This window comes from Uranotaenia lowii, chromosome 3 (genome assembly GCF_029784155.1).
Source record: "Uranotaenia lowii strain MFRU-FL chromosome 3, ASM2978415v1, whole genome shotgun sequence".
Lineage (NCBI taxonomy): Eukaryota > Metazoa > Arthropoda > Insecta > Diptera > Culicidae > Uranotaenia > Uranotaenia lowii.
Window position 1 is genome coordinate 275,960,594 of NC_073693.1, and position 13,277 is coordinate 275,973,870.

Sequence of the window (13,277 nt, forward strand, 5' to 3'; positions counted from 1 at the left end):
ATTTTATACTAATTAAACTTGAAAAAGAAATTTAATTTTATTTTTTAAATAAACGATTTCACTGAATTACACGCGTTTTCCCTTGATCAAATTTTAACCGTATCACCTTTTATGTAACATCATTTTATCATTTAAAAAAAGGATGTAATTTATGCATAACTTTACCTACGGTACAAAACATCGGTAGTATTTTCTTCTATCTTCTATTTATATATTCCACATATTTTCGAAAGTTGAAGATTACCGACTTTTTCAATACTACCTTGTCATGTGTACGCAAATGTTTAAAACAAAACAACATAGGAATGAAGTTTTGTTTATCAACGACAAACATCATTGCGCGTATTTCTCAAAAAAGAAGGATTTCCCCAAATCTTTGTGGACTTTCTAACAAACAAATCAAGAAACCTTTCCAATCTTTTTCTAGGACCCATTTGAAGATGTCTGACTGACCATACACGATCATCAAACTACGGTAATGAACTTCAACTCGTATAAATCGAGAAGAGGAACCGAATCGAGGCCATCAGCTACGACTGAGTTAAGGGGGGGGTAGGGTCTAACACTTTCAAAAAATCGATTTTTTATTTTTTTATTTTCTTATTGTAAAACATTTCAAGAATGTTGTGTCAAATTTTCAAGTCAATTGAAGCAAAACTGTAGAAGTTATAGGCCTTTATCTCCTCCTATCTAATACTGCAATAAAGCAAGAGCAGAAACTTCAAACGCGTTTTTCTCGAAAGCACATTTTTAAAGTCCGTGGACATCGTCATTTGAAAACTACTTATTCGATTCTTTTCAAATTTGGAACATATTTTCTACATATAAAATACCAGACCCCAACGTTTTTCTTTTTTGATTTTTTTTACTTTGGGGAGATTTTACAGGTGAAAAATGGCGGATTTTTAAGTGAAAAATCGTCGTTTTTACTTCAAACAGCCACAAAAATTTCATAAAAATATTTTTAAGTTAAATAAAAACGTTGGGGTCCAGAAAAACATCTATTAAAAATATTTTGCTCTGATTTTTTGACTTCAGATGATTCTGTGCTGAGATACAGTGTCCACCGCAAATCTTGTTTTCTAAAAGGCATCCTCGAAAATGCTCCGTCACCGGCTCATTTTTCAAAATTTTTCTACGAAAAAATTACTAAATGTTCTTTTAACAAAGCTTTGTATAATGCAAAAAAATTGAATACATTTGTTTGAACGAAAGATCTAGAAAAAAATCGTGAAAATGGTGTTTTTTTTATACCCGTTAGACCCTACCCCCCCCTTAAGGCTGCTTGGACGAATGATCGGTCAAAAACACACAGTCAAGACACAGAGAGCTGTGACCCGTTCAGATGGGGATTCCCCAGCTCGGAAATCTCGGGAACAGGTTTAGTTCGATGAAGCCGCGGTCATCAACAACAGTCCAAAACGGTCGAATTGTTGGTGTTAGTTCCTTCGCCTTTGGCTTTCGGCGTTTTGAATATATAAAAAGCTATAGACAACAGTGATAATTATTATGTGGGACCTAATGTTCTACACAGAAAACCGGCTTTATAATAACTTTTTCTTAAGCAGCAATCGCCCCTCTCGAGGCAGAGGCGTCACTGTAATTGGAAATTCTTATTGAGAAACGGAAACAAAATAAAATACAAAAAAAATGACAAAAATTAAAAAAATTGACAAAATGCCACAAATGACAGAAATGACAATTAAAAGGAAAAAATTTAAAAGTCTTAAGATTAATTAGGAAAAAAATGATAAAAATAACAAAAATGACAAAAATGACAAAAATGACAAAAATGACAAAAATGACAAAAATGACAAAAATGACAAAAATGACAAAAAATGACAAAAATGACAAAAAATGACAAAAATGACAAAAATGACAAAAATGACAAAAATGACAAAAAATGACAAAAATGACAAAAATGACAAAAATGACAAAAAATGACAAAAATGACAAAAATGACAAAAATGACAAAAATGACAAAAATGACAAAAATGACAAAAATGACAAAAATGACAAAAATGACAAAAATGACAAAAATGACAAAAATGACAAAAATGATAGAAATGACCAAAATGACAAAAATGACAAAAATGACAAAGATAACAAAGATGACAAAAATTACAAAAAAATGACAAAAATGACAGAAATGACAAATAATTAAAAAAAATGACATAAATGACAAAAATGATAAAAATGACAAAAATGACGTTGAGTTGTTCAGTGTCAAAGTAAAGAGTTTTGAAAATCTTTTCAAAAATAAATCCTGACTACGTCCCTGCCCCCAGGGATTGATCTTCGGCGATGAACCTAGAGTCTGGGTGTATTTTTTTCTGTATTTCGGTGAGATAAGCCTGTTCATATTTGGTAAGCGATAGTATTTACCGAAATCCGCAGCAGCACGGATCGGTTGAAAGATTTTGTTGAGCGTTTCGGTTCAATTTTGTTTTAAGAATTTTTTAAAGTCAAACAACTGTTTTAAAGTGTGTTCAAAATGGTCCCAAAAATGGGGCTCCTGATGCCCGCGTTGTTCCTCCTGATGGTGCAGTTGGGTCACGTTTTAACTCTTGGTAAGTACAGAATTTAATAAATTTTCCGGCGGCCATTGTTGAACAAAAATTAATTGATTCACCAACATTTCTCTTTAAAACCCAGAACCAAATGAGCCATGCGTCGATCCCAACGGCCAATCGGGAAGTTGTGTTTTTTTGCGGGAATGTCCAGCATTTGTGGCCATTTTTAGCCAGGGAGTGGTCAGTCCGGATCAAACCGAATTCGTTCAGAGCAGTCGCTGTGGAAGCTCGGGCGGAAAACCATTGGTGAGTGTTTTTTTTATCATCGAACAAAAAAACGATAAAACCAAAACCACAGACGATTAATTTATGGAGGTGTTAATTGTTCCTGTTAAACTTGAAATGGTGGTTTTTGATGAGTTGTTTCTCATTTGGTGAAGGTGGTAAATATAAAAGCTATCAGCTTTTGTCTTCTTCATTAATTTCGATTTTGCAAATCCTGGTTCATTTATAAGAAACTAAATCACATGTTGAATCCCTTAAATTCATTGATCAGATTTCAACGCCAATCAAAATACATTCTTAATCCAGAATATAGAAATTAAATCTGAATTCGAAACTCAAGACCAAGATCGCTGAACTGCAAATTCGGTACTCAAAATTTGAAATAAATCCCATTGTTCCCTTTTTAGAATTAAAAAAAAAATACATCAAAAACCTTAGTCAAATTTTAAAAATTCAACAGATAGAATGCAAAAATGCATTTGAAAGTCAGAATTTAAAATCAGTAATCATATTTAGAACATAGAATTCAGAAATTGATCATTTTTTTTTAAATAGAAACATAGAATTCAGAAAACATAATTTAAGGTTCTTTGAATTTAAAATTAAATCCAAAACATGCAGCTCAGAATTCGAAATTCAAAGCGGAAAACTTAGAATTGTTACTTCAAAAAAATTGAATTTGAAATTTTTAACTTATTGCAAAACTGAAAGTCAAAATTACAAACTCAAACTGAAGAAATTAGAATTCATAACCTAATGCAAATACAAAATTTCAAAATAGAATTCAAAATTCCAAACCACGATTTCAAAGTTTAAATTTTAAACAAATTTCTAAGATCAAAATTTATAATTGAAAAAAAAAGAAAAAGCTCTCAAAATTTTAAACTAAGAATTAGAACTGAGAGCTTTCACTTAAAAATTCATAACTTAGAATTCCTTATTCTTAATTCTGAAATTACTGGTAAGAATTTAGAATTCAAAACACAGTATTTTGAACGTAAAACAAAATATATTTCTTGCAGAAAAAAAACTTCATAAATAATAATTCGTCAAAGTGAATTTCGAGTTAGCTGCCAACAGTGAATTTAGGAATCAAAATTTAAAACTAATAACTATATTAATGTCTCGGGTCGGGATACTGAGTAACCAGAACGAAAATAAATAACTCCTAGTAAGAACTCAATAGAGTGTCCTACCCGTAAATTCCTGGGAATAAAAAAATTGGATTTCCCGAATCCCGGGGAACGCTAGAATATCCGGGAATTCTCGAAGCCATTAAAATGTTCTAAATTACTAAAAAAATTAACACGATCTGAATTAAAAAAATGGATCAGTTTGAGCAAAGGAAATGATAGTTCTACTTGGATGTATGGCTTGATTTCAAAAATTTGGTTCTTAAAAGTGGTTTATACATTTAATTTGATAAAAAAAGATTTTTCGTTCGAAAACTATATAAACTGTGTGTACACTGTGTAAAAGTGAAAAACGACAAAGATTGTTAAAAATCAAACAAACGCTACGAGAAGAATCTTAATGTTCCATTTTGCAACACCCATCATTTAGGACTTCCGTTTCGCAAACTGTTGGCAGTAGCAAAATCATCGTCAAAGAAATGACATTTTATTTAAAACAAACTGAAAATCAACGAAATTCAAATCAATTGATGAATAATCTGAAGTCTAGCTAACAAACTTCTATCAATAGTGAAAATTATTTCGCAATTATTTCAAATTTTTGCAGCAAGAAACAGTTTTATAATTGTTTATTGCATTTTTGAGGCATTTAAAAACTTTTAAATGTTTTGCAACACACACCTTAAAATCATCGTTATTCAGATTGAAAACTAAGATTTATGAAAATTTGTATTGTATTATATAATTGGAACTTCAATTCCATAGCTATGAAACGAACTCCGAAACCGAAGTTCTAGATAATATTTTTTATCTGAACATAGCGAAAAAATAAATCTTATGGGACACTTTCTCAAATACTGGGTCTCTGTCCCAACATTACCAGGACAAAATTCCAGAAAAAAAGTCAAACCAGATTATTTTTGCATTAGGGTGGCCCAAAATTGCCTTATGTCTGGAATTCTGGGGGCTTAACCTCCAAATGTTAGCTTAAGGTGTAAGAAACAACGTTGTGTATGGCGGTGATTCAGAAAAATGATGTTCAATGGGTCGATTTTTGAAAAAAGCCATTTTTTTAATTTTTTACTAAGAAAATTTTAATTTATAGAAATAACACAAAACATATGAGTTTATTTTTTTTTAAATTTTGTTGAGATTACAAACTTTACATAAAAGATACAAAAATTCCATGTTTTTCTATTTTTTTCATATTTTATCAATCGACTTTTATTCAAATCGTCCAGAAAGATTGTTACGTACGACAAATTTATTTAGCATGTTATTTATTCGAAAGTTCAAAAAGTTATTGATGATTTAGTTCTTTAAAAAACATGTTTCTGCTAAAATCAGGAAATTATAATTTTACTATAAGTAAACTGAACAATAATGATAAAAAGAGAGAAAAAACATATTAAAAACTAATATTATTTTCAAATTTAGGAAGTGAACAATTATAGTCAATTTTTTTTCAAAATATGTTGTTAAATTGCTCAAAACCTATTTTTACGATTATGGTCGTTTTAATATCTTAACGTCATTCGCGACTTATTCAACGATGCAGTTGGCGAACAGTCATTGAAAAACTTCTCCAGTACAAATGTGATCGATGTTTACTCTTGGACTCGAATTCACGGACATCGGCTCAGGAAGCAACTGACTTGCCAGCTGAGCTATATCACAAGCCCCTTCTTAACCCATGATTTTAATGAAATGTTCTGATTTTTTCAGTTTACTGCAACAACCATCAACACATTTTGTTTTTCGTGGTCAGCGTTCGGATTGAATCCGCTATATTCTCCTGCTATTGCTAGGGCTCGTTCTGCTGAATCATTAATGACTGATAGACTCTGGCATCTGATTTTAGCAGATTTGTAATCACTTCTCGACACCCATAATTTGGGCTCTGTTTCCCAAAGAAAACGGGATTCAAGATGCAAAATTTCAAAATTATGACAAAGATTTCTCTGTAACGAAATCTTCCAATGAGTTTTTGAATGAAATTTTGTTAAGTCTAATATTTTCTCCAATACTCTTCTTCCGTAGATTCTGGACCACGTTTTGCTTCAAACGGCATCAACTTGCTCGTAAAAAAAGCCAGACAGATTTTGAGGTCTGACAAAAAGCATAAATGCTTTTTTTTAAGATTATCAGGCTTAACTCTTCATCATCGTAGTTTTTCAGGTTTTTTTTAAATATAAGATCTTTTATCGGTGCAATTGTAGCAAAGGGAGTTTCATACCACCCTTTTTAATAAACTCGTACTACAAACTGGACGAACTTTCCTAGTTTCAAAATATCCACTTGAAATTGTTCTCTAAACAAATACATTTTCAGGCTGTAAATTACTCTAATCATCCACCTTGCGTAATGTAAAGCACCTAGTCTTCTAAATTTTACTTCCTGTTCTTCATTTAGACAAACCAAAGTTAATTGAAGAAGTTCTTGATAACCTTCACGAACGAATTTCTGAAGATTCATTCTTTTGCAGAGTGATATCAACGAGACTGCTTCTGTTTCGTCGATTGTTCCTTAAAAGAAAATAAAATGATTCCATTTGAGAAGATATTAGAAATATCACAATCACTGAATCCATCGTATTGATTTTTCTTGATTCTGTTCCCACTCCTCAGGGGCGGTAGTTTTTGCACGTTTGTGGGCTCCAAATTTACCTCAAGATTTGTTAAATCTGAAAATACACCAAAAGAATGGAAATGATTTAAAATTTTGGTGTCAATCTTACTTTGACTTTCCCGAAAAAAATTTTTCCTCCGTATTTCACTTTCTAGAAATAATCTTTATAAGTCTTTGAATTTTTTGAAAATATTCCATTCTAACAAAGATTTGATCCCCAATATTAGAAAGGTAAACAATAATAGATTTTTCGACAATGACTACTGACTCATAAAATCATTGCTCCTAACAAAAACCATCCTATCAACCAGTAGCCATAGTGACGGTTTCTTAGACCTCTAACATTAAAAGCTGAAAAAATTTTCCGGTTAGACGACGAATTGTAGAACGTACATCCTAAAGAGCCTGTAATAAAAACAAAAGAGACACAATCTGATTCCTTTAAGAATAAATCATATAGCAACCCCGCTTTCATTTGAGCGCAGCACTGCTTTGCTTCAAACTCCACATGACTTCAATTTTGGTTACTTTTTTTTCGGAAGTGGTTTTTGGTCTAGTCCATAGGTCGGCAACCTGCGGCTCTTTGAATGTTTAATTGCGGCTCTTTAGATCAATGTGTCAAAATTTTGAAAATACTCAAAATTTTCAAGAATTAACGGACGCAACATAAGTTTTCCGTCAGTTCAGATAATACTTTCCAGGATAAAAAAAAACTTGTATAGAACAAAAATAACAGCATCTTGTCAGTTTGCCACCAAGTTTAGATTTAGAATTCAGTTAACGTTCTTCATAAGAGTCTAATGTAGCATTTGGAAGCCTGAAGACATTTATCTTCGGCGGTATGGGAAGTTATCCGTTGAATTAGTTTTCTTCATTGTTCTGATTTGATCGGATAAAATCCAAACATTTTTTAATCGTCAAATACAGTACTGTTAAGATTATGAAATTGAGTTTGTTTTTCTTGAATTGAATATTTTTGAAAATAAATTTGCTTTACCGCTGTTCTGATCAAATATGAACATCAGATGAAAAAGTTCAAAAAACTAAAAAAAAAACACTTCAAGAAATTTAACAAGGCAAACTATTTAAAATTTTATCCCCGACTATTTTAGGCTGAGCTTTGAAGCGTTGTAAATACAATCTTTACAAGAAGCCAGAAAAATTATCTACCATTCCCGAAACAACTCTACATGATTTTAATAATGCTTTGAATACTGAAAATAATTGTTATGTGCATTTAAATTTCTTTCTTAAAACTTTTTGTTCCTTAATTTTTTAAATAATGAATTACATTTCTAAATTTTGTTTTTAAATTCATGAAAGAATTTCGTTCTTATTCTGAACTTAAGTTCAAGTTAACAAAATTTTCAAATTTTTTAAAGAATATTTTTGTGAACCGTGCATAGTGCTGAATCTAATTTTAGAATTTCATAAATAACATCAATATCTTTTGGTATTTATTCGAAGATAAAACTTATTTGGTAAAGAAGCATTTTCTTCCATTTACTTTAATATATTTTCTTACAACTATTACATCCTTTTTATTTATTTTGAATTTAATTCCTTTATAATGTTTCTGCAATTATTATTAAAACGTCATGACTGTTTTAAAAGTTGATTTTCATTTGTAAGTCTTTATCAGAATTTTGGTTTTGGTTTGTTCTATGAAGTGATTAAAAATCGGTTTGTTGAAAAATTAAATACAGCAAAGCAAAGCCAAAGTTAGATGTCTTTTATTATGTAAGATATAATATTGTACCGGTAGATCCGAAGAAGCTATCAAAACTTTCCTTTGGACCCCAGCATATTGCTACAACCATCGAATGAATCTATTCTTGACGATTCCAAAAATCCAAGATACACTGAAATACAGCAAATCGGTCAAGTATTAAAAGTATTTTCAAAACATTGTTTTGATTGTTTGAAATATTTGAAGTTGTTTTGTTTTGAAATATTGAATAATTTAAATAAGTTATCCACACGACGTATTTTATATCATTATTATCGGTCAACATTTTCGGCCAGGGAACCGCAAACCAACTTCTGTTATGATTAACTTTACAAATTCGCAAGCGAAATCTGGAAATTCATTCAAAAAATTAAAAGATTTGTTGGAAAAAATCAAACAAATTAAGTTGCAAATCACTAATTGTATAAAAACTTAAATAATGAATTTGACAGCAGGATCAATCTGAATCCGTGATATATCTGAAACTCAGAGGTTTAAACATTATTTTTAAGATTTCATCAGTATAGAGAAGAAACATCTTGAAAGGGTTACGATTTTGAACAGAAGAATTTGAACCCTTTTTTTATTTTACTAGAAATCAAATTAAAAACTAGAGAGCTAAATGGGTGTACTAAAAAAAATAAAAGAAATTTTATATCCGTATTATTATCATACCACATCTCACGACCGATCGTTAAATTTTGTCAAACTTAGACTTATTTTTTCAATCCGTAAAATGAGCATTTATGAAAAAAAAATTTGTTGGTTCATTTATTTTGAGGCTCGGAAAATATTTGTCTATTTAAAATGATAGTTTTATGCGTAAAACAAATAAATGAACCTGAATGGCTTTGAACGAATGTTCAAAACAAAAAAAATAGGTTTATTTGTAGAATTTCAAGAAAAAAAAATTAAAGTGATAAACCCTCGTTTAGTTTTTTTATATTGATTTACCTCTTGTAGTAAGCATTTTTATTATATCAAATTTGCAATGCTTCTTTGTAGTATTTCAGCAGAAAACATCGAATATCCTTTTTTTACTGGGAATAGGTATTAGGAAATAATTGCACTAAAGTTTAAAATGATAAATTTTATCAAGTTACAATGGCAAATCGCCAAAATTTCAACGTTACTAAGCTGTACTCGTTTTGAAAATGTATAAAACAGGAGAAAGAAAATCGTTTCCGTTCCGTTAGTCAATAAAACAACAAAAATCTGTGGCGATGAGAAAAATGATAATAAAACTGAGTTCACATCAGGATGCAATGTATCTTAGCGATCACCATTATTTGTAGTAAGGATAAAATAAAGTGCGGCTCTTTCAAACTTGGAAATTTCCTTAATTTGAAATTTTTGGCTCTTTGGTCTCAAAAGGTTGCCGACCACTGGTCTAGTCTGCTAATTGAACTAAGCTGTTTTTTGTTATTTTCATCAATAGAAAAAAGTGCAATCATGGAGTGTTTTTCAAAAAAAATGTTCTAACAAATCCTGCCCCGGATTTAAAAATACATTTTTCTTCCAGTTCCCGGCTGAACCAAAAAAAAACGGAAGAAATTGCTCGCATTCTGCCATCTTTCGGGGGAGTCTTTACTGGAATTCGCAACTTTCATTGGTAAACTTTCCCTTTCGACTCCGCTGATCCGGCAACATCTTCTGCTGGCAATGAAAACACAAAGTAAAAATATATCCTACATATTTATCATTAAAAAAATCATAACTTACCTATTAAATTCCAAAAAATAAGTCCTTGAGAATCTAGCTTGTAATCGAATTAGGACTTTCAAAAACTGTGTTTTGATTACTCTTTGTTTACAGATATGAAAGATAATACTTTCGCTAAAGCCGCTTTCGCAATTCCAAACTTTCCAGTTTGACAAGTCTTTTGCTCGATTGGAATGACACTGACAGAAAATCGGAAATTCCAATCATGACATTTCGTCTCTTTTGTTTATAGAGGCTCGTTAGTACATACATATGGTGTAGAATCGTTGATGGTTGGTTTATTATCTCCGTAATAGAATTTTTTCATAAAGGTATCCTAGCGGTACATCATCAATAACTTTTTAAATTTTTGAATAAATAAAATACTTTCTTCGGAAAATTTGTCGTACGTAAAAAATCGCATATTTTGATGGTTTTGACTTTCAAAAAGCATAACCCAAGGTTCACCTTCTGGACGATTTGAATTAAAATCTACCGTCAAAATTTAAGATCACCCCTTAGTATGGTGTATCGGCCAAAAGTTTGGGATCCATCCATGCGAATTTATCTCATTCATATCTTTCTCATCTAACATCGTATTGCAAATCTGAAGGGTTCATTTGGAAGCAGCTTGGGAATTGTTGTTTTTTCATTAGTTCATTAAAAAATTATATTAAAAGTTATTACTGAGATGACCAACAAATATTAAAAGAGAGTGATGATAAAATACACATTTTATAATAGGAGGTTTAATATGAGGAAAGAAATGGAACACGTCTACTACAGTCGGTAGTCAACCCAAAAGAGGAAGATACATTTATTCAATCGGCTTACATATTTTTTACATTATGAGCACAGCTCTCTTAATGTCGACTGTTATCGACTTCGTTCCCAGAAGGGGTTTTCTAACAAGTCGAAACATCCATAACGTGGACACTACAATTACCATCAAGAATTTTAATGCAACTCAAATTTTGAAATTTGGTCCACACTATCCCGAGATGATACGCTTTGAAAATTGAATGCGATTTTTTGAAAATGTTCTAACTTTAGGTTAAGTTTAAGGTACAAAACTAAAACATTATTTTTGGGCAAAATACATCCGAAATAGCTACTGCTCATTATCTTTCAAATGAGATCAGAAGATTAATGAATAAGGCTACTGAGATATGAACGATCAAAATTTGCTTTTTTTTTGGTGGGTGATCCCAAACTTTTGGCCAGCAGTGTATACCTACCTAATCAAATGTTATTGAGAAGTATTATTTGAAATCATCAATCATACTTAATTAAAAACAGACATCAAGGGCAGCTCGAGAAGATTGTCATTCAGCTTCAACCTCAATTTAAAAACTTTGGAATAAAAGAAATATTAAATACCAATTTTAACTTTACACTTCGTTCGTAAAAGTTAAAAAAAAATATTTATATAATTGTTTGAAACAATTGCAGCACAAAATTTGATCCCGGACTATTTGTTGATATAAAAAAACCTTTATGTCTGCTATCAGATCTAGAGGGATTCAAGTGTTTAACTTCTCCCTGCGGATGTGAGGGAAATGACTTCTTTGCTACCATTGCAGTTAAACACACATTTTTAACTTCTTTTTAAAGAAATAAAATACCAAATAAGAATGAAAATTCATTCTTAACTGTTTTTCTAAAAGAATTTTCCATTTGTAAAAGAACTGTTAGCTTAATGATGTAGTTTCACAACGGATCTGTAACAAACATAGAAACTGATGTTATAAATTATTTAATTTTGATTTTTTAACGAAAAATTATTTTGCAGCTCTGTTGCGCCGGCATTAACGTGGCCAATCGAGTATCCGGTAGCAGCGCACTTCCAAAACCCCCGAACTGTGGCATAGATTTGGCAGACCGAATCGTCGGTGGTCAACCAACGGCCCTGGACGAATACCCGTGGGCAACTCTGATCAACTACCGGAAGCCGAACGGCAACACCGGATTTCATTGCGGCGGATCGCTCATCAATTCCCGCTACGTCATCACGGCTGGCCACTGTATCAATGCCATTCCGCGTGGTTGGACTGTGTAAGTTTTTTGTTGATTCGAACCTCGCCTCAAGTTGTTCGCTGAGCCACTCTCTTCCTTTCGTTTCAGTATCGGTGTTCGGCTGGGTGAGTACGATCTGAAGCACGACGGACAGGACTGTCTGGAGAGCGAGTGTGCTGACGTTCCGGTCGATGTGGACGTCGAGAAGATCATCGTGCACGAAGAGTACAATCCGCAGAACAAGAACCAATACAACGACATCGCGCTGATTCGGATGGTGCGGGATGTTTCGTTTTCGAGCTACATTTCACCGATCTGTCTGCCGGTTGCGCCGGCCGAACGGAACAAGAACAACGTCGGAACCAAGGCTGTGGCGGCTGGTTGGGGACGAACCGAAACTGCCAGCCAAAGCAGCGTGAAGCTGAAGGTCGAACTGGACATTACCGATTTCAATAAGTGTGCCAGCGTCTATCGGAACTCGCAGGTCACTCTGAGGGATACGCAGCTGTGTGCCGGTGGACTTCGGGGCAAGGATACCTGTTCCGGTGATTCGGGTGGTCCACTGATGAAACGGGTGGTCGGAAATATCTATCTGTACGGAATCGTGAGCTTCGGACCCAATAAGTGTGGTACCAAGGATGTGCCCGGAGTTTACACCAATGTGCCCAAGTTTATTGACTGGATTCAGGCGAAGCTGCAATAAGACTATGATTAATTGACGAAAGAGGTAATAATGGAACAAATTTTTAGATGCGTGAAGTGACGTGAAATTATCAATTTAAGAAGTGCCAAAATAGATGGTTATTGACGGAATCGTTCTTTAATTTTATCTTTAAGATCCTCCATTGGTCTTGTTCCAGAATCTTCGTCTAGTGGCACACTTAGAGAAAGGGTTAATTAATTTTGTGATTATTACTGCATAAACTTGCGTGTATAAGACTTTCGCAGAGTGCTGGTTGTTACGACACCATCAGGTTTGCTCTGTGCCAGTGGGAGATAATCGAAAACGCTATGAGTGATAAAAAGTTTAACACTATTTAGGAGGTATAATGGAACATCGAGCACCCGGTGCATAGTAAGCAAACCTCATTTCTACAGAAAAAAGTATTTTTTTTATTCAGCAAAAAAGAAATCTCCTAATCATCTTTACTAAAATATTTTTAAAAAAATCAACTAGGTGCTCAAGTGACAAAAATATTATAATTTTTTAGCACCGGTAAGTTTTTATAATCGTCCTGATCTGTAATGTACGCACTGCAACATGATGAACAC

At 32.5% G+C, this 13,277-nt stretch overlaps 1 protein-coding gene across 1 annotated transcript; it reads left to right on the top strand.

Moving 5' to 3' along the window:
• Nucleotides 1-2,374: 2,374 nt before the first annotated feature.
• On the top strand, nt 2,375-12,818 carry LOC129756439 (CLIP domain-containing serine protease B4-like). The gene is made up of 4 exons (XM_055753314.1): nt 2,375-2,570; nt 2,656-2,819; nt 11,782-12,044; nt 12,114-12,818. The coding sequence occupies exons 1-4, from the start codon at nt 2,495-2,497 to the stop codon at nt 12,706-12,708; spliced, it is 1,098 nt and encodes a 365-aa protein (XP_055609289.1). The 5' UTR covers nt 2,375-2,494; the 3' UTR covers nt 12,709-12,818.
• The last annotated feature ends 459 nt before the right edge of the window (nt 12,819-13,277 follow it).